Raw genomic sequence first — 15961 nt, 5'->3', positions numbered from 1 at the left:
ATCTGGCTCTTTATTTCACTCTACCTCATCTTCTGCTTCTCTCTACCTTATCCAGTCCGCTCTAGCCATCCAGGCTTCCTTGAGGGTCCTGGAAACACCAAGTAGGCTCCTACCTCAAGGCCTTAGCACTGGCTGTTCCCTCTGCTTGGAAGCCTTCATGAAGGCTGCAGTTTACTCCTTCAAGTCTGTGCTCACATATCATCTTTTCAGTGAGGTCTACCTCGACCACTTGATTTAAAATTTCACCTGCATGCCTCATCCCCTTAATTTTTGTCTTATATTTGGTCATTTTTTTTTGGACTGGCTGAGATAATTGGTAATTTATGTAAATATTAATTATTAATATACTCAGCTACTGATTTTACTGTCCACCTAATTTTGTTGTCTTCATTAATGTATCCCTATACTTAGAAGAATACTCAGCATGTAGTAAATATTAGACAAATATTTACTGAATAAAAGGATGAATTTCCTTTACAATTTAGGACAATCCTCTTAAAATAACTAGGCTTTACACTAGATTTTTGGAGAATTTTTGATTCTAATTGAATTAGCCATAGCTTAATATATTAGTATTTCCAGATATGTAGCTGGGATAAGAAGGCTGAGTTTGATGATGGAGATTCTGGTTAGCGATATATTGGACTATAAGACTCTTGAGAGTCCCTTGGACATCACACCAGTCAATCCTGAAGGAAATCAACCCTGAGTATTCACTGGAAGGACTGATGCTGAAGCTGAAGCTCCAATATTTTGACCTGATGTGAAGAGTCAACTCATTGGAAAAGGCCATGATACTGGGAAAGATTGACGGCAGGAGGAGAACAGGGCGACAGAAGATGAGATGGTTGGATGGCATCATCGACTCAATGGGTATGAGTTTGAGCAAGCTCCGGGAGCTGGTGATGGACAGGGAATCCTGGCGTGCTGAAACCCATGGCGTCCCACAGAGTTGGACACGACTGAGCGACTGACCAACAATATTGGACTAAGAAAGATCTGTCCATGCTTGAGGCTAGGTGAATGCAGGGGCTTTATTCCACTTAATCTCGCTCACAAGGACAATTTAAACAGAACTACAGTTTCCTGTAGTTAGGGTTCCAGGAATCTGTGTCCTTGGAAGGTGGAAGAAGGTGCCTAAACCAGCTCTGCTGCTCTTTCAAAATGAGCCACTGCAATTCTCCTAGGCAAAGGGAGCAGAGTGTGTGGCCATTTCCGAGACTGTCCTGAGGGTGTAACGAGTACCCTTCAGAGAGGAAATCCAGGACTTTTTAGAATAGCAGAAAAAGAAGCTCCTCGGAAAGCTGCTTCAAACTTTTTTTGGTTTTATTTACTTATTTTTATTGTGGTAAAACAAACAAAATTGATCATTTTAGTTATTTTTGAATGTTCTGGATTTTGTTGTTTGTTTTTAGTTACAGAAAGTCACACAGAGTTCTAAACTAGAGTTTGGGCGATGCAGAAGAGAGGGAAGGCGACAGCCCTAGGACTCCTCCACCAGGAACTCTCGGAATGCAGTGCCGGCTGAGACGGCCCCGCCGATCTCCATTTTGCTGGGACCGGGCCGTCGCCGGAGCCTCCAGGGACCTCGGCCACTCCAGCCCCGCGGCTGGGTCCTCCCAGGAGGTACGGTCGTCTGGCTCCGGCCGAGGCCGGCGGCGGTGCTCCGGGGAGGAACCGTCCAGGTGCCGAGTTTCCGCCCAGGATTCAGCCCCCACTCCCCCCGCTTTCCCCCACCCCGACCCAGTTCGAAACTGCGGGGAGGTGACGGCCGCAGCAACACGGGGGTTCGTCTGGCGCTTTCCTTATTTTGTCTTCCAGAGGCGGCCTCAGAGTCCTCGGCTCCGCCTGCGGGCGCGCGCGCGCTCTGGTGGCTCTGCCGCGCGCGCCCCCGGTAACTTGTCATCCCGAAGGCAAATAAAGGCGGCGCGGCCCCGCCGCCCCGGGCGCGCTCCCGCCCCCGGCCTCCCTCCCGCCGCGGGCCCGCGCGGCTCCGTCCCCGCGGCCTCCCCTCCCCCACCCCGCCTCGCGCGCCGCGGGCGGGGCCCCGCGCGGGGGGCGGAGCCGGCGCGGGCGGCGGGGGCCAGGCCCGGGGATTAGTTGGTTTCGGAGCCGAGGAGGGAGTCCGGGCCGTGGCGAGCGCGGAGCAGACAAAGCCACGTACGGGGGGGCCTGGCCGGAGGTGGGCTCGGGGCTCGGTGGCGCCCCAGCCCGCACTGAGAGCTTTGGGGACCCGCACGCCGCCCCGCCACCCGCCGCCTCTTTGCAACAGGTCCGCCGCCTTCGGGCGGCCTCCCTCTGCGCTCCCCTCCCCCGCACCGTGCGACCCCCACACTCCGGGGTGCCTCCGCTTGGCTCCGGGCCGTCATCTCGCCACCAGCTTCGATGCGGTTCGGGTCCAAAATGATGCCGGTAAGCGGACGGGCGGTAGGGGCCGGGACCGGAAGTGTGCGGGGTCGCGGGCAGGGGTCTGGTGCCCGCCTTCGTGCGGGTCCTGAGCAGAGCTCGGGGATGGCGGCGGCGGGGGGCTGAGTCCGCGTCGCGGGTGGTCCGTGCATAGCTCACCTCCCGCGAGCGGCTCCATCCTCCCCACCCCAAGCTCCCGCGTGCGGGAACGGGGAGACCCTCACCGAGGGTAGGGGTCCCAGCAACTGCTCCCGAGCCGGTGCGGCAGCCACTCTAAACTTTTCTTTTTCTGTCTGGCTGGGTCCTGACTTTTTTTTGCAGTTCCTGAAGGTCAAGAACAAGGGAACCGGGAATCTTATTTGCTTTGTCTTAAAAAAAAACAAGAAACAACTTCAAGTTGGCATGAAATACACGTACCGAAAAGCGTACCTTTTGTTTTTAGTTGAATTTCGATCTTGATATCGGTGATGGCCAACTCTTTTTATCTGGAAACTGATTTTAATAAATGAAGCCTCAAAGTTTTTGATAGCAGTAAAAACGCATTTGCCTGGCTCCCACCGTTTCCACAGCTTGTTTAGCGAGCCCTCGGAGAAGGTTGGTGAGTTCTTTATAGACTCCGTAGGCTTTCGACGTGTCCACCAGGCCACACAGGTGAACAACAGGTTTGAGACGTTTGAAATGCCCTTTTTCTTCAACGGTCGCAGAAGCTGGAGGGGTGCAGTGGCTTATGCAGATTTCAGTAGCGTGTTTCCTCGAGGAAATTGTATGTACTTTACACTTCTGCCACTGAAGCAGGATTATCTTGCAGTCGAGCGATGTTTTCTTGGGGCTTCATTTGTGGAAACAAAGAAATCACTTTTCTTTTACTTTTATAGAGTCTGTGGAATGAGTGAGGACAAATTTTGTGTATATGCAGTCACAGATGCAGAATACACTATCTTCTGGTCCCTTAGCTTGTGTTGTGGGAGGGTTTCTTAAACTTTCACATACTGGACACATTTGATTGATTGGTTTTGATAATTCAGTTTAGATGGTTTGGGATATTTTGTCCTGCCAGGATTCAGAGAATTTGAAAGTGTTAATAGCATTATGTGTCCTTTTTTAGTTTGATACCTGGTTATGAAGTTAGGTTTGTGATGTGAATGACCAATATTTAAAATATGGAGAAGGGTGAGGGATTTTGTCATTAAAATGTTTTATTCCTTGTGTTTACATTTCTTTGCCTAAAAATAACTTTCACAGTTTGTGATTTTTTTCCTTAAAAATAGGAGCAAGACAAGTGTTTGTTGTTGCGGTATGCTTTCTTTCTTAAAGATCAGTTGTATGTTAAGGTATTCTTTGGCCATTATTAATGATGATGAAAGTTTTCCTTCTTACATACCAGATCATCACAATGCATAGAAAGTTATATAGCTCTTTAGGCTATTGCGTTTCCTAACGTCAGTAGAATCTTTTTAAAAAAGATTTATTTTTCTTAGACTGTGCCGGGTCTGTCTTGCCGCCCGTGGACTTCGTCTAGTTGCCGGGAGCGAGGGCCACTCTTCGTTGTGGTGCGTGGGCTTCTCATTGCAGTGACTTCTCTTGTTGTGGGCACAGGCCCCAGAGTGCTGCCTCAGTAGCTGTGGCACACGGACTTTGCTGCTCCTTGGCATGTGGGATCTTCCTGGACCAGGGATCAAACCCGTGGCCCCTGAATGGCAGGCAGATTCTTAACCATTGGACCACCAAGGAAACCCTGTCAGTAGAATCTAACAGGACTCATGACGTGGTGGCATGTGCAGTATTTGCTCAGCTCCTACCTTTGTGACCATAGCCTTTTTTCTTTCTTAGTGTTTTGTTTCACCATCTGTAAAATGGGGGTTTTAGTAGTAACCTAGCTTTAGCATGTTTGTGAGGATTAGAGTTATTGTTTATGAAACAGTTAGTGCCTCCTTGCCTCTCTCGGGATAGTTGCTAGATAAGAACTTCTCTTGAATTTGTAACATTGGTTAGGTTAAACTGGAGATTCTTATACTTGCGACACATAAAAAATATGAAAAAAAATTTCATTTATTAACCTCTTGTTATATCTTTATCCTGTAATAGTTGGGATATTTGAAAATAAGACTGTTTTCTTAAATATATCTCTTCTCTTTAGCTTTTAATATGGATTTTTATTCCATCATCAAGTGAGGTTTTAAATTTATTACTTTGAAAAACTAACCAATTTATCAAAAAAAAGCACTTTGCTTAATAGGGAAAAATGGATAGTCTCAGAATGTAGACAATTACCTTGATATGCTTTCTTGTTGAGGTGAGATGTTCATAACATAAAAATGACAGTTTTAACCATTTTAAAATGTACAGTTCTGTGACATTAAGAATACATTTTTAAAATTGCTTTTACAGGAATGCTGGAGATAACAACTTGCTATTTAGACTGCATTATATTAAAGTTGTGCAAATAAATTATGTTCATGTGTTTTCTCAACAAATGGTAGAGAATCAAGTGAATTTCTTTCATGTGGGACATGAAGTGATAATTGGATCCCAAATCAGAAGGGGATGATGCATTTTAGTAGGCTAACTAAAAATAAGTAGGCAAGTGCTGAGAATCACAGTAGGATAATGATAGGGTACTGCAGAAAAGGGTGTAATAATTACACTCATTTTGAGATACCTGCCATAGTTGGTATGTCTGGTTCTGTGATATTTCCACAACTTGGTGAGGAGAAACTGATTACTCCTTCCTACTTGACACTGTATCTTTTTCTTCATTAAAGAAATGTTATTTGTAGTTTGGCAGTATGGCTGTTTAATGAGGCATTCTCATGTTGTATTTATCAACTAAAGGAAAATCGTCTTTAAAAGCAACATTTCTCAGCTGTTTAAAATTATATCAGATATCTTTTTTCATTACTTTTCATTTTGTGAAGTGTTGTATTCAAACAAGAATATTTTTATGAAAGAGCTTGCTGCTGCTGCTGCCAAGTTGCTTCAGTCGTGTCCGACTCTGTGCAACCCCAGAGACGGCAGCCCACCAGGCTCCCCCGTCCCTGGGATTCTCCAGGCAAGAACACTGGAGTGGGTATGAAAGAGCTTAGCTAACTCTAAAAGCATTCGCTGTTCTTTTTAGATACAGTTTGATAACAATTTCTGTTTGTACCTGCTGCTCAAAGGTAAATGAAAAAAACCTGCTCACAAAACCACACAGTGTTCCACAGTGCCGTGTGGAAGGCCAGAGGACTTGAATTTGCCTGTCTCAGTGGTTGATGTCATATATGTGGCATTTATATTCAGCTGTGATAGAAAATGAACTGTATCTGTGCTGTCCAGTGTGGTAGCCACCAGCCACCCGCAGCTACTGCACTTAAAATGGGACTAATGAGACCAAGGAATTGAATTTAAAAAAAAATCTAATTATATCTAAATAGCCACATATGCCTGATGGTCACTGACTGTATCAACAGGGCAGTTGGTTTGATGAAGGGGCACAAAGGAGCATTTTACATTTGAATCCCATATTTGCAGCTTCACATTTACGTTAATACTTTAAATGAAATTGTAATGGGTCGTTTATCCCTAATGACTTGGAGAATGGGTTTTCCGATTATTTAATTTAGTGTTCTGTTTAAATGAATTTCACCACAAAACCCTAATATGGATAATATTTTGGAGAAAATAATAGCTTATTTTAAAGAGCTCAGTTGAACTAATCATGATTTATTTTTAGGTTTATGGCATTTTATCTTTCAGTGCTACAGAGGTATCATAATTACGCCTAGCAATTTCATTATGCTGTGAAATATCATCTGATTATTGGAACTTATAATTTTGGAAGTCTGGGACCAAAAAAATGGGATATTGCAGTAGCTCCTTTAGAAGTCTCATTCTTGGTCAATCAGATTTATGTATTTCTAAAGGCAGCTTAGTCAGCTCCCAAGCCTGAGAACTTAACTTCTGCTGAAATACTTGTATTATTTTCATGTTTTAAAGTATTATTTGTATTATATACTGGTTTTATTTGCACATACTTTCCCAAACTGAAATTGTGTTTTGAAATGACAAACCTTTCAAGTTGTAGCTTCGGAACATTGTATTATTATGATTATACCATGTTCTGAAAGAATTCCTTTTTGTTGTTGAGAAGTAATGCAGTCCATTAGCTTAGGTTTTATTTCAGAATGAAGTTTAAGGTAGGTTCTCTATAGAACTATAATTCTCAAAGGCTGTTAAACAAATCATCTATTTAAAAGAAAATGTGCAAAGTATCTCACATTTCCTGTGCTGTAGTGAAATTTGTTTCTTGTGACTTACGCTACACTAATTAAAAGCCGAAAAGTATTTTACCAATTTCTGTATTTTTACCTGTTTGAGAGAAACTGGATTTAGACTTTATAAAGAACTGTAGCACAATCATACACCTGCTTATATTGTAAAAATTAACTTAGAATTTATCTGAGAGGGACACACAGGGTCATTTATTCATACACTGCTTCTAGGAAGAACTGTTTTCTCTCTCTCTCTACGTTCCCTGTCCCCCAGCAGCAGATGGTAAAAACAAGAAAACAAAACCTCTCTTTTCTGGAGCTTTTAAGGAACACTGTAGACCTTTATCTCTTGGTAATCTACCATAGTATGTGAGACTTCTTAAAAAGTCTTTCTAAAGTGAACCTAACACTGAGCCATTCTTGCAGCTCATGTAAGGTCCAGCCTCTTTCTAGTTCAAATAGGGTAACAGCGTACCAATACATGTTGATATGATTTCCATCATGTACCATAAACCTCTGAATCAACCTGAATATTCATTGGAAGGACTGATGGTGAAGCTCCAATACTTTGATCACCTGATGTGAAGCGCCGACTCATTGGAAAAGACCCTGATGCTGGGAAAGATTGAGGGCAGGAGAAGGGGACAACAGAGGATGAGTTGGTTGGATGGCATCATCGACTCAATGGACATGAGTTTGAGCAAGCTCCGAGAGATAGTGAAGGTCAGGGAAGCCTGGCATGCTGCAGTCCGTGGGGTCGCAGAGTTAGACATGACTGAGCGATTAAACAACAACCCTGTAAACCTCTCACCAGCCTTTTCTACTTACAAGTACTGCAAAGAACATGAAGAGTGGGATAGAAGAATTCAGGAATCCAGAGTGTTCTTTTCAGCTCATGCCACTTTTTCAAGTCAAACATTATTTAAATATTTCTCTTTTTTCATGATACTGAAGCAGGTACTGAACAGAACATTTTCTTTTAATCAGATGTCATTGAGAAAAGCAAAAACAGATGACAGACCTTGTGAGAGGTATACTTAGGCTGGAGTGGTAGGTGTGACAGTAAAATTTTTCATCTTCTTGGGGAGAGCTGAGAAGTCTTAGTCATTAGGAGAGCCTTCAGGAGCACTGAACATTAAGGAGTCAGTGATTCTTAAAACATTCTGCATACTCTCTTATCAGAGGAAAACTCTCTTATCAAAGAAATGCAAATTCCCAACATAGTTAGAGCCTGTGTAGGAAAAGTAGCTTCACAGACTCTGCGACTGTGGCCATTTTTAGCTTTTTTCTGCTTAATATTTATCCAAACACAAATGACTCATTTGGTTAACGGAACCAGATTTTTCATTGAAAATTTTCACGGGACCAATAAATACTGAATTTTCCCTTTTGAAATGCGTACTTCAGTGGTTGTTCTAGAAACAGATTTGTGACTTAGTACTATTTATTTAAATTTCCAACATTTCAACCAGAAATCCTTAAGACACAAGTTTAGAAAAGTAATAGAGAATCATAAGGAGTAAACTATTGTAAAATATTGCTTTAAACTACTAGTGGTAATAATAAGAAATGATCCAGACAGTGTGTTAATCTTCCGTAGTGGAAAGAATAATTTCTCTGTCAACTGGTATGGTTGAAAGCCCCATGCTTTTATTTTCCACCCAGGGTGGAGAGGGAGCTTCTGCTGGAACCCCTTGTGTGCCCAACACCTGCCCCTCTGTTGGGCTGCTCATCTCAGATAATCCGGTTTTGACCCTGTGAAGCAAGGCTTCCCCCTTCTCATGTAACAAAGAATTTGAAGCCCATAGGGTTTTAGTAATTTACCCTGGGTCACTTGGCAGAAATGAGATGAGAACCAGGTCCACCTGTGAAGAAATGCTCTAGAATGTTTCTGTATACTTATCAAGACAGTAGTCATGGTATTCTTTTGGCTAATGACAACTTCAAATACTGGTTTATAGAGCATAACTCTAATTATTTTTGACTTTAAGGAAAACAGAGATATCTTCCCATATGTAAATCCACACTGGGTGATAAATTTGGTAAATGGTTCTCTTATCAAGTTTCGACTGATGTGGAGCTGACTTCACCCTGTGCAAAGGAAATGGCTCAGTGACTATTATTTTTTTCTACCTTTAATGCTTGTATGGAGATCTCGGCTCTTTCGCATCATCTGGGAAAGAGAAGGGGTGTAATGATTCCTTTTTTCTTCTTCTTCTTTCTTTGATACAATTGCCTTTTGTCTGAGGGGTATTGGATAATCTTGCTTTTGATGGTATGTTTAAACAGGGTGTGAACGTTGTGAGGTAGGAGAGTAAGGGTCAGAGTGGAATGGGTGGTTAAGAGCCACGGAGGGCAGGGAACTAGAGAGTCTGCTGTGAGGTTGCCGTCTTTATTGTGCAGTCTTTTCCAGGGGCTTGAGAGGTGAATCTGTGACTTGGAGGAATGCCCACTGCTGGCAGAATCTCCAGATGAGGACAAAGTGACAGCATCTCCCCTTGCTGCCCCAGGGTGGTGTGTATAGTGAGGAAGAGTGATTCCATTTAATCAGATGAATTTATTGGAAATAAACTGGAGACTGGTATGGAATGAAATCATATTAAATCAGTGATGTTCCTTCTTCCTTATTAACCTGCTGATTGTTTTTGGATGGCCTTTTGGGGACAACATCTGTTCAATAAGTGTGCAGTGAACACCCACTATATTCCAGGCACTGTTCTCAGTGCCATGGATACAGGAAAGAAGATGACAGTTTTCAAGGAGCGTACCTCTCCTGAAGCTTAGTGGGAGGCTTGGAGCGGAGAGGATATGGAAAGTAGAAACAAAACAAAAGAGTTATGTAGGATTTAAACAGCATGTGACTAGGACGGCTGCTGTAGATTGGTGGTCAGGGAAGTGACATCTTGGCTGAGACCTGTGCAGATCTGTGGGAGGAGCAAAAAGCTGTGACAAACCTAGACAGCATATTAAAAAGCAGAGACATTACTTTGCTGACAGAGGTCCATATAGTCAAAGCTATGATTTTTCCAGTAGTCATGTATGGATGTGAGAGTTGGACCATAATGAAGGCTGAGTGCCAAAGAATTGATGCTTTTGAACTGTGGTGTTGGAGAGGACTCTCGAGAGTCCCTTGAACTGCAGGGAGATCAAATGAGTCAATCCTAAAGGAAATCAACCCTGAGTATTCATTGGAAGGACTGATGCTGGAGCTGAAGTTCCAGTATTTTGGCCACCTGATGCGAACTGACTCATTGGAAAAGACCCTGAGGCTGGGAAAGATTGAGGGCAGGAGGAGAAGGGGATGACAGCGGCTGAGATGGGTGGATGATATCATTGACTCAATGGACATGATTTTGAGCAAATCCCAAGAGATAGTGATAGGGAAGCCTGGCGTGCTGCAGTCCATGGGGTTGCAGAGTCGGACATGACTTAGTGACTGAACAACAACAACATATCAAGTAGGCAGAATTCCCAGGGGATGGTGCAAAGGCCTGGAGGAAGCAAGGGGGACTATGAGGCCGGAGCTTAGTGGTTGGGAGCGAGTGACTGGAGTGGAGGTGGAGAAGTGCAGCCTGTAGGCTTTCCTGGGCGGGGCGAAGAGTTTAGTTGCCAGGGGAAGGGATGTGACAGCCCCTGGAAAAGTTCTAAGGAGTAAAAGTGACATAAATGGAGAGATTAGAAAAGATGCCTCCATTGCTGTGTGAGAACAGATTGTGGAGGTGCCACAGCCAAAGAACTGGGAAATATGGGGGGAGCCTGACAGCCCTTGTGGTAGGAAGACGATGGAAAACCACCAAAGATGGATAAAAGCTTTATCATATACTGTGAGGGCCCAGCAGTTAGTGTGAACTGGCTGTGAACTCAGTCCATGCAGTGTGTGACTTGCTCTAGGCGTTCATAAAACCCAGGGATGAGAGAAGGGTTGATCTTACCCCAGGGTTGGGCATAAGATCAGGACAGGGATGGGCAGGGTTACTGCACGTCCACAAGCTCCTCCTGTGAGACTCAAGAGAAACCAGACTTGTTACATCCTTAAAGAGCTCTGCAGAGCTTTAGAGAAAGCCTGTCGCCGTGCGTGGAGATCAGTTCCTTGCGGATGCCTTAACCCTACAAGTATTTTACAACAACTGTGCCTTCCAACCCATGATCATCTACTTTGAAAGCTTCAAGTGCTTTCACCTACAAGTTCCTTCACCTTTTTTTTTTTTTTAATCAATGGTAATCTTCATTTTATTGACAAAGATACAAAACAGCCAATGACCTAGGAAATTGAAATCAGAGCTGACTTAAATTCTAGAAAGAGTCTCTTCCTGCCAGTGTTTTTCTGTATCACAGCAATATCTAGTTGCTAACTGCTAGCTATTGATAATTTGTGACGTGTAGGTTATTACTGGACTTCCCTGGTGGCTCTGATAGTTAAGAATCTGCCTGCAATAGGGAGACCTGGGTTCGATTGCTGTGTTGGGAGGATCCCCTGGAAGAGGGCATGACAACCCACTCCAGTATTCTTGCCTGGAGAATCCCCATGGACAGAGGAGCCTGGTGGGCTACAGTCCATGGAGTCACAAAGAGTCAGAGATGACTGAGCGACTAAGCACAGCACAGGTTATTATTATTATTATTATTTTCTTGTAATTTGTTGATCTGGAAAAGGGGACTATTTTGGATACTAATTTTATTTTAAAGTTAAATAGGATCTTTCTCTGGTAGGTGTTGATCGCTGCTTTCGGTCACTAAGAGACCTGGATGTTATCCTGCATTCCATCCGTTCTTCCATTTTCTCCCATGATGGTTTCATCACTATGTCCCGGACTCCTCCTCTCTAGCCCCTGGTGCTCTTCTTCTGTGTTACCCCTCTCCTGCCTGGAAGGGGTGATCCTCTCCTTATTTATACCTTTACTGTCCTTCACCCCGTCAGTCCATCTCCACACTACTTCCATGGTGATCTGAGATAGTGTCTGTTGCTCCCCCTGTCCAGAATTCTTCAAGACTGACTTGTATTACCTATAGCATACCAACATAATCTCCTTAGCTAGATCCAAAGTTTCCTTATCATCTGGCCCAGTGGATTTCAGCCTTTTTTGTGTCCAAATACACTTGTAGAATATTTGGCCTCTCAGTGGGGAAGGGAAGTGATCGAAAGACTCAAAACATGAAGCAACTCAGCCCTTCACACCCAGCGCCCGCTGCGGAGGGAAAGTAAGTGGTGCGTGTGCCTCGTGCCTGGCAGAAGGGCAGCCCCCTTCGCCCTGCTCGGCCGGCCTGCCTTCAGGATTGCAGGGCAGTTGGGGAAGAAGATCTGCTCACCGCCTCCTTCATGCTCCCAAGGGACGCTGTGTTAGGACTCTGTGGGGCTTGATCTGTTTTCCTCTAGCTGGCAGTGAGTTGCACCTTCTTGTATATTGACGTCCATCACCTGCTCTGCGCCGTCTGACTGGGCCTTAATTGTCAGTGTGAAATAAGTTGTGTATGTCCCGAGTTTCTGCGTCACAGCTGTGACTCAGGGGTTGAGAGGTGACCTGTTCCTTCTGTCTGACCTCCCACCTTCCTGGTTTCAGCAGTTCCGGGGCTGCGTGACGATAGCACGCCGGGTTTCCTCTCACTGCTGTGCCTTTACATGTGCCATTTTTCTGCCTGGACAGCCCTCTTCTTGTCTGACTCATCCTACCCTTTTCGGTTCAGTAGTATTCCTTGAGACGGGTGGTTTTTTTTCCCTGTTCTCACTGGACGTCATCTGAACCTCCACCAGGAAGTTCTCCGGTTGTGTCACGTGTTTGCGGGGCCCTGTGGGGCTTTGTGCTCTGTGTGCGGCTTGAGGGTGTGACCCATCCTCTAGTCTGTGTTTCTAACACTGAGCACAGTGTTTGACACACAGTGGCATTTAATAAATGTAGTTTGGGTGAATGAATGTTCTTATTTTTAATTTTCCTTGGGGAGGGTAGTGCTTGCCCATTTAAATATATGTCCATTGTTGGGAGAAGTTTCACAGAGGTGAAATCTTTGAACATAGAGGACCACTTCCATAGCAGACTGCCAGGTAGAAAGGAAAGAACTAGAAATCATGGATTGGTTGTGCTCAGGTGATCATGCATGGATCTTAAAAATACGGTGCTTACAAGGAGCTCTACTCTAGGGAACTTTTCCCATGGGTCTGTAATGACCTATATGCAAAAAGAATCTCAAAAAGAGTGGATATGTGTATATGTATCAGATGCACTTTGCTGTACACCTGAAACTAATACAATTGGGAAATCAACTATACTCCAGTAAAAATTGTTTAAAAATACAATGCTTAGTGAATAAAAGCAACAGATAGAGTGAAGTCTATGATGGTGCCTTTGTGTAAAATTAGACATGCTCCTAAGACAGCAGTGCTCAGCCTAGAAGAAAGTATACCAGCCAACATGAAGCTTATACAGAAGGGTTGAGGTAGGGATGGAGAATTAACTAGTCAAGTATATTTATTTAGTTCTTTTATTTTGTTGTTTGTTTATGGCAGACACTGAAAGCAGAGTAACTTCAAGTGAGCGACTTTGATAGATATTTTGGAATTTGAAATCTTGCCTAAATCAGGCTTCTGGCATAGTTGAAAAGGAGAGAAAAGATTTCTTAGGTTATCCTAAAGTAAGCAGAATGCTTTGTTTTCTTCCCTTGAGACATGGTCTGGCTCTGAGAAAACTCACTTTGCAGTTACACCGCGAGGTCACGTATAAGTGCTTCTTATGCCTGATGACGTGAACACACTGTTCACATCTGTTTCCTGTTCACATTCCCATCTTCCGGGGAACTTTGAGTCTCTGAGCCACAGTATCGGTTCAGTTGAACAATCACATATTCAGATTTGCTGTGTGTCAGACAGATACTGAGATTGTGTTTTTCGGGAGAGGAGAAAAACTGGGAGGAAGCATTTGAGGGCCAGAACTTCTGTACCAAAGGAATTTATAGACCAGTAAGACAGATAAGACCGGGATCCGGACAACTGTGATGTGAACAGTCGTCTGAGAAGCAGAGAGAAAGCGTCCTCCTGGCTCGAGGTGTGTGTCTGTGGGAGGGACAGGGCTGGAGGCAATTTTATGGTTTTGAATTATTCCAGAAAGCTTTTCGAGATTTCTCATTTGGTGATTTGAGGCTGTGACTGTGGAGCAGATAACTTCTATGTTTTAAGTCTTTATATTTCTTATAATTGATTGGAAATTCCTTGAAATTAAAAATAGGCAAAGATAAAATACCACTGTATATGAATCTGATTTTTTTTTTTTAATTGAAGTATAGTTGATGTACAGGTAAGTTACAGGTTTAAAAGTCTGTGAAGTTTTGATTGTCACAGGGTTAACCATTGACGTTTTAAGTTAATATACACTATACAGGTTAATATGCACTGCTGTTATCTATTGGTAAAAGAACTAATGCTGTAGTTCATTTACCCAGAAATTTAGTTTCATGTTACATCTCTGCTTATAAGCCCCAATGCAGTGGTTCTCAAACTTCAGTGGGATTGCTGGGCCATGCCTCAAGGTTTTCTGATTCAGGAGGTCTAGGTGGGGGCCTGAGACTTTCTGTTTCTGGCAAGTTCCCAGCGATGCTGATACTGTTGGTCTGGGGACCATGCTTTGAGAACTACTCTAGTGATGTCCCTTATTCTTCAGCCTGTGTCCCTTATACTTGACCTCAAGGCCCTTTATCAGCTGTTTACCTGTCCATCCTTGTTCATATGTGCCTATATTCCTGATACACTGGCCTTCTTAGTGGTCACGGCACAGACCAAGCCTGTTCCCATCTCAGGGTTGTTGCCTGGAATGTCTTCCCTGGATGTTTCAAGAGGCCGGCTCCTTCCGCCTCAGTTCAGCTGCTCCTCTCTCAACCGTGATTAGCCATGTCCTGCCATCACCTGCATCTTTCTCTATCACATCACCTTTTATTGTGCTCATTGATCAGTCTCTTCTCTCCGCCCTGAAGAATGCAGACTTTCCCATTCTCTGTGGGTGAATGAAAGATGTTGAAAACAACAAGAAGATGGGACTGAGAGGAAACCAAACCAGGAGCTCCTTTTGAATGACTGACGTTCATGAGAGAAGACTCTATGTCTCAGGGGAGGTGACTGCTCTCTGTTTCTGTAGATGAAGTGGTTATGTAATCAAACATCTAAAACCAGCTATTTTTCAGTATGTAATGAATTTTTTTCCCGCTATTAAAGTAACCATATTTACTATGTCATTTTTCTCAGAATGGTAGTTGTCTCAGAAAATGATTGTGTACTCTAGAAGATCCTGAATGAATGGCTAGGAAATGTGGTGAACTTTTTTAACTATTCAAATTTGTGTCATTGATTTCTAGATTCTACTCATTTGCTCTAGTGACCGAAGAAATAGTTTATAATATAAAGAAATCCTTTGAATATGATTTTATGGTTTTTCTTTATTTTTAATGAATCCTTTCTATTTAAAAAATTTATTTAATTTTATTTAAAAAACTTTCAGGCCACACCATGCAGCATGCAGGATCTTATGAGTTCCCTGATGAGAGCTGGAACCCGTGCCCCCTGCTGTGGAAGCATGGAGTCTTTTTTTTTTTTCTTTTAATTTATTTTTTAATTGGGGGAAAATTGCTTTACAATGTTGCGTTGGTTTCTGCCATACAACAGCAGACATCAGCCATAATTATACATATATCCTCTCGCTCTTGAGCCATCCTCCTCTTCATGCATCCCATCCCTCTAGGTCATCACAGAGCACCAGCCTGGGCTCCCTGTGTAATAGCTTTTCACCAGCTATCTGTTTTACACATGATAGTGTATGTACGTCGATGCCGCTTTCTCTGTTCATCCCACTCTCTCTTTCCCTTACTGTGTCCATGAGTCCATTCTCTACATCTGTGTCTCCTCCATTCCTTCCCTGTGGATAGGTTCATCAATACCATTTTTCTAGATTCCTTATATATGTGTTGATATACGATATTTTTCTTTTTCTGACTGACTTCACTCTGTATAACAGACTGTAGGTTCATCTACCTCACTAGAACTGACTCCAAGTGGTTCCTTCTGTGGCTGAGTGTAATATTCCGTTGTATATATGAACCACATCTTCTTTATCCATTCATCTCTAGAAGCACATCCAGGTTGAGAATTGTGGAATCTTAACCACTGAACCGACAGGGAAGTCCCTGATTTTTCTTTAAATAACTTACATGTCTGATAGAAACTGACGGGCTGATGTTTAAAGTATTCCGTGAGCAAAATGCAGTATATTTAGTGAATACATGCTATACTTAGTGTAGAAATGGGTTTAAATATCATTGATCTTTAATGG

General features: G+C 43.4%; 1 protein-coding gene across 1 annotated transcript in view; it reads left to right on the top strand.

The window, feature by feature from the left end:
* The first annotated feature begins 2059 nt into the window (after positions 1-2059).
* Positions 2060-15961, top strand: part of TP53BP2 (tumor protein p53 binding protein 2) — a 67454-nt gene continuing 53552 nt past the window's right edge. Inside the window, exon 1 of the mRNA XM_027564527.1 lies at positions 2060-2412. Coding sequence (XP_027420328.1) covers positions 2386-2412 — 27 coding nt within the window. The 5' untranslated portion in view covers positions 2060-2385. The remainder of the gene's footprint in view (positions 2413-15961) is intronic.

Source organism: Bos indicus x Bos taurus, chromosome 16 (genome assembly GCF_003369695.1).
Source record: "Bos indicus x Bos taurus breed Angus x Brahman F1 hybrid chromosome 16, Bos_hybrid_MaternalHap_v2.0, whole genome shotgun sequence".
Taxonomy (NCBI): Eukaryota; Metazoa; Chordata; class Mammalia; order Artiodactyla; family Bovidae; genus Bos; species Bos indicus x Bos taurus.
Note: the sequence above shows the minus strand (reverse complement) of the source record. Positions and strands in the feature narration are given on the sequence as shown.